This window comes from Pongo abelii, chromosome 15 (assembly GCF_028885655.2).
Source record: "Pongo abelii isolate AG06213 chromosome 15, NHGRI_mPonAbe1-v2.0_pri, whole genome shotgun sequence".
NCBI classification, from domain to species: Eukaryota; Metazoa; Chordata; class Mammalia; order Primates; family Hominidae; genus Pongo; species Pongo abelii.
In genome coordinates, this window is record NC_072000.2 from 100,656,823 (window position 1) to 100,670,034 (window position 13,212).

Here is a 13,212-nt window from a genome sequence, read left to right on the forward strand (position 1 = left end):
AGAGGAGGAGCAGTTATTTCAGGAAAGGTCTCTCTGACAAGGGAGGATTAGTGAGGACCAGAAGGACCTGGGGGAGCAAGCGTGGGGCTCTCGATGGGAAGGTGCCCCGTGTAGGGGAACGGACAGTGCAAAGGCCCTGAGGTGGGAGAGGAGGTGGCACATTCAAAACAGAGAGAGGAAAGGCTGGGCATAATGGGGAGTGCCTGTAATCCCAGCATTTTGGGAGGCCGAGGCAGGAGGATGGCTTGGGCCCCCAGGAATTTGAGACCAGCCTAGGCGACATAGTGAGACCCTGTGTCAAAACACAAAAAACACAGCTCGAGGAAGCCAGGGCAGCCAGGCACCATGAGACGAGTGCTCTGGGAGGCAGCTGGGTCTGCGCATGTGCCCTGGGAGACAGCTGGGTTTGCGCGTGTGCTTTGGGAGACAGCTGGGTCTGCGCATGTGCTCTGGGAGACAGCTGGGTCTGCGCATGTGCAGCGTTGCCGATGTAAGGTCTCTGTTTTGCTGGGCCTGAGACAGCAACAGAGGAGTTCGAGAAGAGACGTGACACGGCCTGGCTTCGGCTTTAGGAGACAGAGAAGTGCAGCTGATTGTCCCGGTACAAGCCCCTTCTGAGTGCGTGTGCACTCCTGGGATTCCCGAGGCTCCCTAAGGAGGAAGGTCTGGTGATCCCCTACTCTGCCCGGGCGAGAAGGCCTTCATCTCCCAAAGCAGGGCCACACAAGGGCAGGGAGGAACCCCTGGCCCATTGGAGCTTTATCTGCTAAGTGGGCACCTTCCCACCCCAGAGCCAGCACCCAGGACCCTTCACTTCTGGGCTGGCTGCCAGGCCATGGCAGCACCTGGAGCTGCCTGAATGCCCAGGACGTGCTCATGTCCACCCTGTCATCCTGTAGATCTCCAAGTGTTTGTGCTTTGCTAAATGTACATTTGGGATTTTCTGCTTACCTCCCCGCTTACACTTAGACACCGTCTGTTCACCCCATCCATTCCCCGCTTCCTATGTGCTAGACACACATGCTCTTCTAGGGTGGCATTTGCTTGGCAAATGGGTGGGTGCTCCATATGTGTTTTTAGAATAAAGGGGAAAGCACTCAGGCCCCGTGCTTAGAGAAAAGCAGAGGATTACACCAGGACTTGAGTGATGGATGAGCATTGAACAGTGCGAGGAGGAGGAGGTCATTTTCAGCAAGTGCTCACAAGCAGGATGCATTCAGAGCCCATGAGTCACTCACTCAGCATGGAGGGTGGCTCTGGGTGTTACAGCAAGACTATGGGGGAGCTCGTGAATTCCAAGGGGTTGGGTCGTTGTCCTGTGACATGACAAAATCCAGGTGTTTCCAAAATATTAATCCAGCAGAAGGATAGACTGAAGGAAAGGAATCAGAAAGCCAGGAGTTTGGTTTACAGTCCTTTGTTGCAGACTTGTATGTACATTGCATGAGTTTCTAAACCCTGTGATGGGAAGAAAGGTGTGACCGCCAACAGCCTTGGTCGGGGGTGAAAGGACACGAGCTGGACCACAGTGAGGGTGCTGCATTTCATCCTGGCAAGAATTCTGCCCAGCTGTGGCTTTCTGTCCTCCGTCTACAACTGGGAGAATACTGGAGACATCAGATGTCGTGTAAGGACTAAGAACGAACCCTGGAGAGGCTTAGCATCTGGGTGCTATTTGTAGAGGTGTGCTGGGTAACATGTACTAGAGTCTTTCATTTTGAAGAACCTGCTGGATATGACTAGAAAAGTAAAGGAGAAAAAAACTCCAGGACTGATCGATGAGAGAACTGAAAAGTGGCCCTTTTCAGTGTCACAGTGGGCACTGGGACTGCATGTCCCCAGGGGCCTCAAACTCCAGAGCTCACCTTCCCTTGAATACACATCCAGTATGGCCCAAGCCCACGCATACTACAGGGAGTCCAGCCTGCCTGGAGTGCCCCCTCACTAGTATTTAGGACACCCCAGGGAAGGTTGGCCTGTCCTCTATTTCCAGAGGCAGCCCTTTATCCCCTGTGGCCACCTCTTCACCCAAGTACCCGGGGGACTTCATCAAGCACAGCACACATCAGACTGTAAAGTTTAACCAAACCTTATGGAGGCTGTGGGAATTACAAACAACTAAATTCAGAAAAGGCAAGGGTTGGCCGGGCGCGGTGGCTCACGCCTGTAATCCCAGCACTTTGGGAGGCCGAGGCGGGTCGATCACCTGAGGTCGGGGGTTCGAGACCAGCCTAACCAACATGGAGAAACCCCATCTCTACTAAAAATACAAAATTAGCTGGGTGTGGTGGTGTGTGCCTGTAATCCCAGCTACTCGGGAGGCTGAGGCAGGAGAATCGCTTGAACCCAGGAGGCGGAGGTTGCAGTGAGCTGAGATCACCCCATTGCACTCCAGCCTGAGCAACAAGAGTGAAACTCCATCTCAAAAAAAAAAGAAAAAAGAAAAGGCAAGCGAAGTCTCAGAAGAGGGTCCTCAGTGCCTACCCACTTCTTAGTCCCCTGCTGTCTTCTGCCACACTATAGGGACCTGCTTTTCTTTCACAGATTTGGGGTCCCCTCCTCCTGCCCTCAGCCCCACTCCCTTGGCCCCAGAGACAGTAGGAGACCCTCTCCTCCCCTGAGCCCGGGCCTGTCTCGCATTTCCCATGGAGATGAGCAACAAGGGGAAACATGGGTCTTAAAGAACTTTCCATTCCACCCCCCACCACCTTGGCAAGGCAGCCAGATGCATCTCCGAAGTCCAGCTCACTCAGGCCAGCTCTCTTCACAGCCTGTCTTCCAGCGAGAGGCAAAGCAGAGATCAGACCTGCACGTGCTCTTCATGGCAGAGCTGGCCTTATACGCGCTCCTGGGTGAATAAACAGGGAGACATCTCCTAAGAACAAATGCTTCTCAGAAACAGTATAGTCTAAACTCATATTGAAGGGAAAATAAGCCAGCCACGGGCTGGAGAGACCCCCGCCTACATTACTAAGTAACAGGAAAGGCTAAGATTTGGAGCCTTCCTCCGGTTCAGATCTATCCCTGGAATGATGGAAGATGCTTGCCTGTTGACAATTTTTTTTTATTAAAAATCCCACCCAGGAGGTCTCTCCTGATAGGAAGGGACCATCCTCTAAGGCAAATTCCAACTTCTTCCCTGAAATGTACATCCACTACTGAGCCTCAGAATGCTATTTGTTCCACCTACTTCCACAGTTTTAAGGTCTTCAGCAACAGGAGAAGACAGCAGGAAAACTTGAAGTGCAGTTGGCTCCCACTGAGATATCACTAGCAGAAAAAGGAAACACAAGGAAAAGGCAAGATTCTAAAGACAGAGGTGACACCTTCTGCTCCAAACATTTGGAGGGTCACCTTTCCAGAAGTCAGACTCGAAGTCCTGAATTCTGGCATGAATGAGTTCTACATGTAGGGGGTGGCCTGGAAAGATCTTAATTTGTAAGATGGCAGGTAAGGGGCCTCCAGTTGGAGAATCTTGCCACCTGATTCTCAAAGCCAAAAATATCCTACTGTCTGAAACATGAGGTCTTGAGTAGTTCAACTTGACCCATGCAGACATAATTTGAGAGACGCCAAGGAGGATTAGGAAAAAGTGTATCTGGTCTTACTCAGCTCTGAACATTGCATGAGTCAAACGTTTTCCTAGCTCTCTGTTTGTGTAAAGGGTCCACTCTGATGGATTCTTGGCGATGTATCTTTCATGACCAAAATTCAAAGAGGCCATTTGAAGTGGCTCCCACAAAAGCTGCTGCAGAGCCCCAGACATTCGGAAGCCAATAGTGAAGGGGCCAAAAGCCATCCCTCAATGTTCACTGACACTTTGCGAGCCTTGGGGCAAGTTGGCGACGTCAAAACGTGTTTTTAGGGCATGTTTGTCAACATACAGATCTTGGGCAGGATTGCAGGCCTCTGCAGATGGTACCAAAGTAAAGGGAGAGATGGTAGCTGAATAATCTCTCATCATCCCTAAAGTGCAAAGTGAAATGAGAGTGGATTTTTCCTTCCAAATCCACTTGGAGTGAGTCCCGAAAGACTCACTTTTGCGGCAATCCCCACAATGACATCACTGGAGTGGAGGTTATATAATTTAAAGCGACCACATCTCCACAGCACTTCCCAGAAGAGAAAACTCCTCCAAAAGCAGCTCTCACTATCAGAAAACCCAACTAAAGTTGTGAACGCCTTCATTTTCTGCCTGAGTAAGTAAATGACCACCTTTTTTTTTTCTTTTATGAGAGTACAATATGAGAGGAAATCTGTGTCTCTTAGAAAAACAAAAAACTTCCTTTTACACCTACCTATTGGCAAAATTTTCCACTTCTGTGAGGGTACTTTTTAAAAATAATTCTAAATCAATTTAAGAGACTTTTATTTCATGCCTAGTTTGGGTCTTAATTGCTTTTCCAGAACAGGAGGAGGAGGGAAAGATTTTAGAACTGGTAGGAAGGTTCCAGTAGCTCCTTATATCAAAGTCAAGTGACACATGTCAGGGCTGAATGCAGCCACCAGAGCTCACATGGACTCTGAGCAGTTACAGCCTGCAAATTCTGAATCATAAAAATTAAATTAGTCTCTCTGGGATGGCTTACAAGATTTCATAAGATCAATAACTGGTTGGGTTATTCGTGGCTTGAAAGTAGCATCTTATTATGTGACCGTGCTGATGGTCTTTAACATCTGTGGCTGAATTTCCAATGCCTTTAACATCACCATGCTGTTGAAATTGGAGTTAATTTGAAGAATTAACTAATTTGTTGAAGAAAGTCACACTGTCTCATAGCCAAGGTTAAAATGTGCAGAATTCAGAAAATACCACACAGGAATTACAGAATTGCCATCTCTCGTAGACTTGCCCAATGCCCCTTCTGAGTTCTTCAAATAGGGTCACATATTACTAACAATATCCAGAGATATTGTTTATTGAGCACCTACTATGTTCCAGGCAAATATCAGAGCTAAAGCTAAAAACTGGCAAAGGAAGATTTCTCCTCTCTGGCCAACTTTATAAACACAGACAGCAGCAAGTGAGGACAATCCCTTTAAAAATAAGCCCCACATGAGCAGACACATGCTGTGGCTGAGGTGGCCCCAGCCACCTCCTGGTCCTGGGGATGGGGGCGGTGTCCACTGACCTAATCAGATTCGAGCTAAAGTCCCTGCATAGCTGGTCGTCTCTGGCTTCCTGGGCAGGGTGCAGCCTCACCCCCTGTGCTGGTTTCCTAAGGCTGCTGTAATTAATTATCACAAAGTTAGTGGCTTAAAACGATGCAAGTTATTATCTTACAGTTCTGGAGATCAGGAGTTCAAACTCAGTCTGGCTGAGCTAAAGTCAAGATATTGGCTTGGCTTTGTTCTCCATCCCCATGATTCAATTATCTCCCACCAAGTCCCTCACACAACATGAGAGAATTATGGGAGCTACAACTCAAGATGAGATTTGGGTGGGGACACAGCCAAACCATATCAGTGCTCAACACCCTCCCATCTCTTCTCAAACTCTCAATGCCCCAGCCCCTCCACCACAGGTCGGGACCTCGCCTCCTTTCTCCCTGAGAAATCCCAACCAATCGCAGGGGAATTCCACAGATTCCCACCTGCCAGCCTCTGTCACCATAGACCTCAGCTTCCTGGCCATCATCAGAGATAGCTAGGAGAGGGATGGTCAGGCCATGTGTGTGCACACTGCCGGGGCACCCCAATAGTCAAAAATTATTTCCCCCCAAAATTAGTATTTATAGGTAGAAAGAGAGGAAAGAAGGAAGGAATGGAAGGAAGGAAGGAAGGAAGGGAGGAAGGGAGGCCGAGAGGATGGGAGGGAGGGAGGATGGGAGGAAGGAGAGAGGGAGAGAAGCAGGATGGGAGGGAGGGAGGATGGGAGGGAGGAAGGGAGGGATGGAGGAAGGAAGGAAGGAGGGAAGGAGGGTAGGGAGGAAAGGAGAGAAGGAGGGAATGAAGGGAAGGAAGGAAGGAAGGGGAAAAAAGTCCAACAAAATGGTTATATTATATTGATGGTGTTATAAAGTAGTTCTAGATAAAAACTATTTTCAAAAAGTATTTAAATATATATACATACACCTATGAATATTAAAGCAAAATAAAACATGTTTATGTTAATTAACTGAACATTTAAAAATAAGATAAGCAAAATAATTGTTCTTGTTGTATATTCACATGCTACAGTTTCTTGTACCTGACTGATACCATGTCATTGGCATTTTTCACAAGAATGTATTTTCTTCAGTGGGGTCTTGTTATTTTTAATTTTTCCATATAATTGCCTGAAATCTTTTTTCCACAAATTTTACAATTAACAAATTTAAATTAGTACCTTTAGTTGACTCTTCTCTTGAACCATAATATGTTGAGAAAATGTTCCCTGTGCAGGTTCTGAGTGATAAGCTCTCAGCAAATTCTGCCAGGCAGAGGCTGTTCTCAAGTCCAATTCTTTGCATATGGAATTGCATAAATATTTTATCCCAGATATTTTCACAGGTGCTGTCTTTGTGCCTTAGTTTGGAGTGCAGTGGTGCGATCTTGGCTCGCCGCAACCTCCGCTTCCCAGGTTCAAGTGATTCTCCTGCATCAGCCTCCCGTGTAGCTGGGATCACAGGTGCCTGCCACCATGCTCGGCTAATTTTTGTATTTTCAGTAGAGACAAAGTTTCACCATGTTGGCCAGGTTGGTCTTGAACTCCTGACCTCAGGTGATCCACCTGCCTTAGCCTCCCAAAGTGCTGGGATTACAGGCATGAGCCACACCGTGCCCAGCCCACACGTATTTTTTTTTTTTTTTTTTTTACCAGATTAAACCTTTCAAATAAGTTGTACCTACTTATAAGTTTTGAATGTTTTGTCAGATTCAGATACTGCAAATCATTGGCTTTCTCAGTTTCATCTCATTTCGTACAGAACATGAATTTATCCAATTAAAAAGATTCTTCCCACAAGCTGAAATATTCCAGAGCTCATTTTAGAGTTTCAAAATTAACTCTTGTACAGCATTTGATTTTGATCATTTTCTGATACATTTTATAATTTTTCTGCATACCAGCTTTGTTTTCAATATTTATAATTCACTAAAAGCTTTGAAAGCTGACGTTTTGGTGCTCTATTCATTGAATAACTAGACTAAATATTTCCAACTGATTTGGAACAAAATTCAACAAAAATTTATAGATCTGTTTTAATACACTGTTTAATAACATTTTAGGATACTGAGACTCAATGTCCACTAAAATTGATTGATAATGGGAAAATAAAAGAGAAAACACATGTGAAAGTCCAGTTTTTTAAAAAAATTCATGAACTTTATCACAACAAGTTTGTAGTTCAGTAAATCTGTGCATATGTTTTAACATTTTGTAAATTTTGTCACGTACATCTATTTCAATTTATAGAATATTGACATTTATTTATATGCAATAACAAATTGTGTGTGCACCACGACCTGTTCCAATCACATTTCTGTTTCATTAGTGTCTTAATTTAGTAGGAATATTATTGTTACCATGACGCTGGACTCCACCACAATTTGTGTTTTATCCTCACAAAAATGCAGTGACTTTATTTCCAATGTGGAAAATTTAAACAACTTAAATAGCATTCACAAAAAGTCATTTGTTTCACTTTGCCAGAATGAATGTCCCAAAGCCCTGCTTTGCTTCCATGAGCTGAATGAAAGAATGAATTGTGATTGGAATTAACAGGTTTTGCTGTCTGAAGCGTCTGAGGATACTGGTGTTGAGCTGGCCCATTTTGCTTTCTGTGACGTTCTTCTTATGGAGCCAACGCACAGTCAGCCATCACTTCCACTGTTGCACGTGCACAAGAAAAGCTGGAATTAAATGTGAGCTGAGTTAACTTACAGAACAGTCATTTGATCTAAGGGAAAAGTCATGCCTCTCAGAATTATCTTATATCAGCATCTTTTGCAGCTGCAAGGATGAGAACCGTGTCTTAGGGTGCAATTTTTTTTTTTTTTTTTTTGAGACAGAGTCTGACTCTGTCACCCAGGCTGGAGTGCACTGGTGCGATCTCAGCTCACTGCAACCTCTGCCTCCTAGGTTCAAGCAATTCTCTGCCTCAGCCTCCCAAGTAGCTGGAATTACAGGCACCTGCCATCACACCCAGCTAGTTTTTGTAATTTTAGTACATACAGGGTTTCACCATCTTGGCCAGGCTGGTCTTGAACTCCTGACCTCATGATCCACCTGCCTCGGCCTCCCAAAGTGCTGATTACAGGCTTGAGCCACCATGCCCAGCCTGGTGCAATGTTCTTAAAATTACTGATTTCTAAAGTAGCAGCTCTGTGTCTTAGGTTTTCTTGCAATCAGTGAAATTGCTACAGACCCCATAGTGATGCAAATGTAAACAAACGTTCTATGCAAGCTATCTGCTCATCAACAACTTCCTTGAGCAACAGAAGTGCAGTGTTAAATTTCCATTAAATATTTGTTTTTTAGCTCGTCACTCCAAAAGGGTTTATTGCAAATTCTTTAAGTATTGCCAAATGATAAAATAAACATAGTTTTGGATTTATGCCCTGCAAAAAATGACCAAACTATTGTAACAAGAGCCTCCAGCCTCCTCCATATTATGCTCTGGGTGGGGACTGCTCAGCTTCCATGTGCCATGGACATTTCACAACCACCAAATCATAATTTCCCATGTCTCCTGTTGATCTGTCAACCGGCAGCTGTGCAACTTCTGCTCTTTTATCTACTCTCTCCCTTGGTGATTTCATCCAGCCTTGTGGCTTTAAATGCCATTCCTGTAGTTACAACTCCCAGTTATGTCTCATCATCCCAGATCTTGTCCCTGAATACCACACTTGTCTATCTAATTGCCTGCCAGATGTCCCCATGTGATGTCCAATTTATATCTCAACCTTAACAATTCCAAAGTTGAACTCCTGTTCTTCTCCACCCCCCACAAAAAGAACTGCTTCATCTTCATTCTGTCACCTTCATTTCAGCTGATGACAACTTCATACTTCCCAGTGTTCAGTCCAAAAATCTTGGCATTGTCCGATTTCTCCTTTCTCCCACCCAGATCCAACTGAAAATCACGGTGTTACTACCTGCAAAACACCTCTAGAGTTTGATCACTTGATCAGTTCTCACCACCTGCACTGCTACTCTCCCCAGCTGTCACCTGCCAGCATGTTTATTTAGTGTGTGTATTGCTTATCAACTCCTTCCTCCTGCTAGGCTTATACGCACACTGAGAGCAGGGATTTTTGCCTGCTGTATTCACTGCTTTGTCCTAAATACCTAGAACAGTACCTGGCACATAGTACATTCTCAGTAAATACTTGTTCAGCAAATAAATGACTGGAGGAACCAGTGAATTATACCCCGGTGTGAATAACTCCACGTGAGTGACATGACAGAATGTCACAGCTAGAAGGGCCTCTTGAGGACATCATGTCTTCCTTAGATGAGGAAAGTCAGGCTCAGAGACATGAACTGACTCTCCGAAGGTTACACAGCCAAATATGCTCTTCCAAGGTTAATTCTCTGCTACACAATAGCTTTTGTTGGTATCTATGAGGCTTTGCAGGGTTGAAGGAATCTCAGGTGTCACCCAGTGATAACAATCAGGATGGTGACAACTAACGTTTGCCGCGCGCTTACAATAAGTCAGGAACCCTGCTAAGCACTGGGTGTATATTAACCTATCCAATCTGGGGAAGAATGTTTAGGCTCTGAAGATCGTCTGGAGCCCCATAAATCCCACAGCGTAGGCAGCCGCTCACTCTGCGGATAGTATTCTGTGGATCCCTGAGTTGGCTGTGGCCGGTTTTGCTGGCAGGAGGCCACAAAGCCATGAGCACAGGATGGGATCTACCCCTCGTGGGACCACAGAAGGCTGGGAGACGCAGTCTTCCCTATGGAAAGAGACAGAGCTTTCTATCCCTCGCCCGGTGAAACTCAGCATGGGAGCATGGGAGGCAGGTCAGCTGCATTGCTATGAACATGAGCTATGGGGTGCATGCAGACCAAGGTTCATAGTGTACACTGTACCCACCAGCTGTAGCTCCTCCAGCAAGCTTGGGAGGCCAGTCAGCTGCATGACTGTGAGCACCGCCTCTGGGGTCCGTGCAGACCAAGGTTCCTAGCGTAGCACTGTAACCACCACCTAGGTCTTCTCCGACAAGCTGGTTAACTTCTCTGAGCCTGGCTTTGTCATTCACCAAGTGGGGACAGGTGCAGCAGAAGAGAGCAGACAGAAGCACAGGATCTCGATCAGGCTCTTGAATCAGACTGCCTGGGTTTGAATCCAGGCCCTACTGACCAGCTGTGTGACCTCAGACAGGCGACTCCAGGTCTCAGCACTCAATTTTCTAATTGGCCAACTGGAGATGACAATGGCCCCTACCTTGAATGGCTTCCAGGAAGATTAAATGAGAAAATACTTCAATGTGAAACACTTAGAATGGCGTCTGGAACACAGAGACCATTAATACCATCTAACAGATGTTAGTTGTTATCCTTATTTATTACTCATGCTTTCCTTTCTCTTTTATCTTTTCTCTCTCTCTCTTTTTTTTTTTTTTTTTTTTTGGTTGTTGTTGTTGTTGAGGCAGGGTCTCAGTCTGTCGGCCCAGACTGAAGTGCAGTGGCACAATCATAGCTCGCTGCAGCCTCGACCTTCCAGGCTCAAACGATCCTCCCACCTCAGCCTCTCGAGTTGCTGGGACCACAGGTATGCACCACCATGCCCAGCTAATTTTTGTACTTTTTGTAAAGACAGGATTTCACCATGTTGCCCAGGCTGGCCTTGAACTCCTGGGTTCATCTGATCCATCTGCCTTGGCCTCCCAAAGTACTGAGATTACAGGTGTGAGCCACCACACCCTGCCAATACTCATGTTTTTCAAGCCCGTAAGAGGAACCTCCTAGCACTTTCCCCACCCTGGCCACCACACTGGTCCCAGCCCTAACAGGTCAGCTTCCTTTGCTGTTCCTGGGCTTCCCTCAGTTCTGTCTCAAGCCATGACCTCTGCCTCCATGTCTGCAGCCCTATGAGGCTGGGGCTGCTCTGTTCTGCATATCTCCAGTGCCTGGCAAGGGGCTGGCAAGAGGTAGATGCTCATTAAATGCCCGTTAAAACCCTAATAGTAATAATAATAATGGTACAGTTGTTACTAAGACTAATCACTACCTTCCAAAGTCTTTCCTGTATGCAAGGCACGGAGCTAAGCACCCTGTAGATTCTAACAACAGCCCTCCCATGATCCCACAAGAGATCATGAGTTTAAAAAGGAAAGTAAAAGTCAGTGGTTCTAAGTAGCTCACACTGAGTGACTGTACCAGGATTTGGACTCAGGCACCATCCCTTAAACCAGAGGTCAGCAAACTTTTCCTCTTCAGGAACAGATAGTAAATATCTTCAGCTTTGCAAGCCAGACAGTCTCCGTTACAAGCACTCGACTCACCCTTGTAGCACGAACACAGCTGTAGATAATGCGTCCATAAGTGGGTGTGGCTCTGTGCCAATAAAACTTTATTGTCCAGAAACAGGTGACAAGTTGGTTTGGCTCATAGGCTGTAGTCTGCCACTTCCTGTTTTATTCTACCTTCTGTTCATTTCAGGTCACTGTGCATGGCATCATCCTGGCCCCCTCTAGAGCTCCAATCCTCCAACCAGAGCCAGCTCTTCCCTCAAAATGCTACGGCCTGTGACAATGCTCCGGAAGCCTGGGGCCTGCTACACAGAGTGCTGCCGACATTTATCATCTCCATCTGTTTCTTCGGCCTCCTAGGGAACCTTTTTGTCCTGTTGGTCTTCCTCCTGCCCCGGCGGCAACTGAATGTGGCAGAAATCTACCTGGCCAACCTGGCGGCTTCTGATCTGGTGTTTGTCTTGGGCTTGCCCTTCTGGGCAGAGAATATCTGGAACCAGTTTAACTGGCCTTTCGGAGCCCTCCTCTGCCGTGTCATCAACGGGGTCATCAAAGCCAATTTGTTCATCAGCATCTTCCTGGTGGTGGCCATCAGCCAGGACCGCTACCGCGTGCTGGTGCACCCTATGGCCAGCCGGAGGCAGCAGCGGCGGAGGCAGGCCCGGGTCACCTGCATGCTCATCTGGGTTGTGGGGGGCCTCTTGAGCATCCCCACATTCCTGCTGCGATCCATCCAAGCCGTCCCAGATCTGAACATCACCGCCTGCATCCTGCTCCTCCCCCATGAGGCCTGGCACTTTGCAAGGATTGTGGAGTTAAATATTCTGGGTTTCCTCCTACCTCTGGCTGCGATCGTCTTCTTCAACTACCACATCCTGGCCTCCCTGCGAGGGCGGGGGGAGGTCAGCAGGACAAGGTGCGGGGGCCACAAGGACAGCAAGACCACAGCGCTGATCCTCACGCTCGTGGTTGCCTTCCTGGTCTGCTGGGCCCCTTACCACTTCTTTGCCTTCCTGGAATTCTTATTCCAGGTGCAAGCAGTCCAAGGCTGCTTTTGGGAGGACTTCATTGATCTGGGCCTGCAGTTGGCCAACTTTTTTGCCTTCACTAACAGCTCCCTGAATCCAGTAATTTATGTCTTTGTGGGCCGGCTCTTCAGGACCAAGGTCTGGGAACTTTATAAACAATGCACCCCTGAAAGTCTTGCTCCAATATCTTCATCCCATAGGAAAGAAATCTTCCAACTTTTCTGGCGGAATTAAAACAGCATTGAACCAAGAAACTTGGCTTTCTTATCAATTTTCTGTGACGTAATAAATGCTATTGTGATAGGCTAAATAATTACTCCTGTAGATTGGGGGATACCTAATCCCTGGACTTGATGAATGTTACCAAATTAAGGGTCTTGAGATAGGGAGATGATCCTGAATTATCCAGGTGGGCCCTATATAATCACAAGGGTCCTTATAGGAGGGAGGCAGGAGGCTCAGAGTCAGGAGATGTGACTATGGAAGCAGAGGCCAGAGGAATTCAGGGCGGCCACTACGAGCCAAGGATTGTAGGCACCCTCTAGAGGCTGTAAAGGGCAAGGAAATGGCTTCTCCCCTGGAGCCTCCAGAAGGAATGGGTCCTGCCAACTCCCTGTCTTCAGCCCAGGGAAACAGATTTAGGATTCCTGGCCTCCAGAACTGTTAGAGAATACATTTGTGTTTTGTTGTTTTGTTTTGTTTTGCTTTGCTTTGCTTTGCTTTGCTTTTTTGAGATGGGGTCTCGCTCTGTCACCCAGGCTGGAGTGTACTGGCACAA

At 46.8% G+C, this 13,212-nt stretch overlaps 1 protein-coding gene across 4 annotated transcripts; it reads left to right on the forward strand.

The window, feature by feature from the left end:
* The first annotated feature begins 420 nt into the window (after window positions 1-420).
* On the forward strand, window positions 421-12,688 carry BDKRB1 (bradykinin receptor B1). Of its 4 annotated transcripts, none has more exons than XM_063715726.1 (3): window positions 421-4,199; window positions 7,706-7,845; window positions 11,597-12,688. In XM_063715726.1, coding segments are annotated over exons 2-3 (1,074 nt in total). In that variant the 5' UTR covers window positions 421-4,199; window positions 7,706-7,843; the 3' UTR covers window positions 12,669-12,688. The 4 variants fall into 4 exon arrangements, with proteins under 4 accessions (XP_063571796.1, XP_063571797.1, XP_063571798.1 ...); XM_063715727.1 differs by lacking the exon at window positions 7,706-7,845 and adding an exon at window positions 10,588-10,706; XM_063715728.1 differs by having other exon boundaries at window positions 7,706-12,688.
* The last annotated feature ends 524 nt before the right edge of the window (window positions 12,689-13,212 follow it).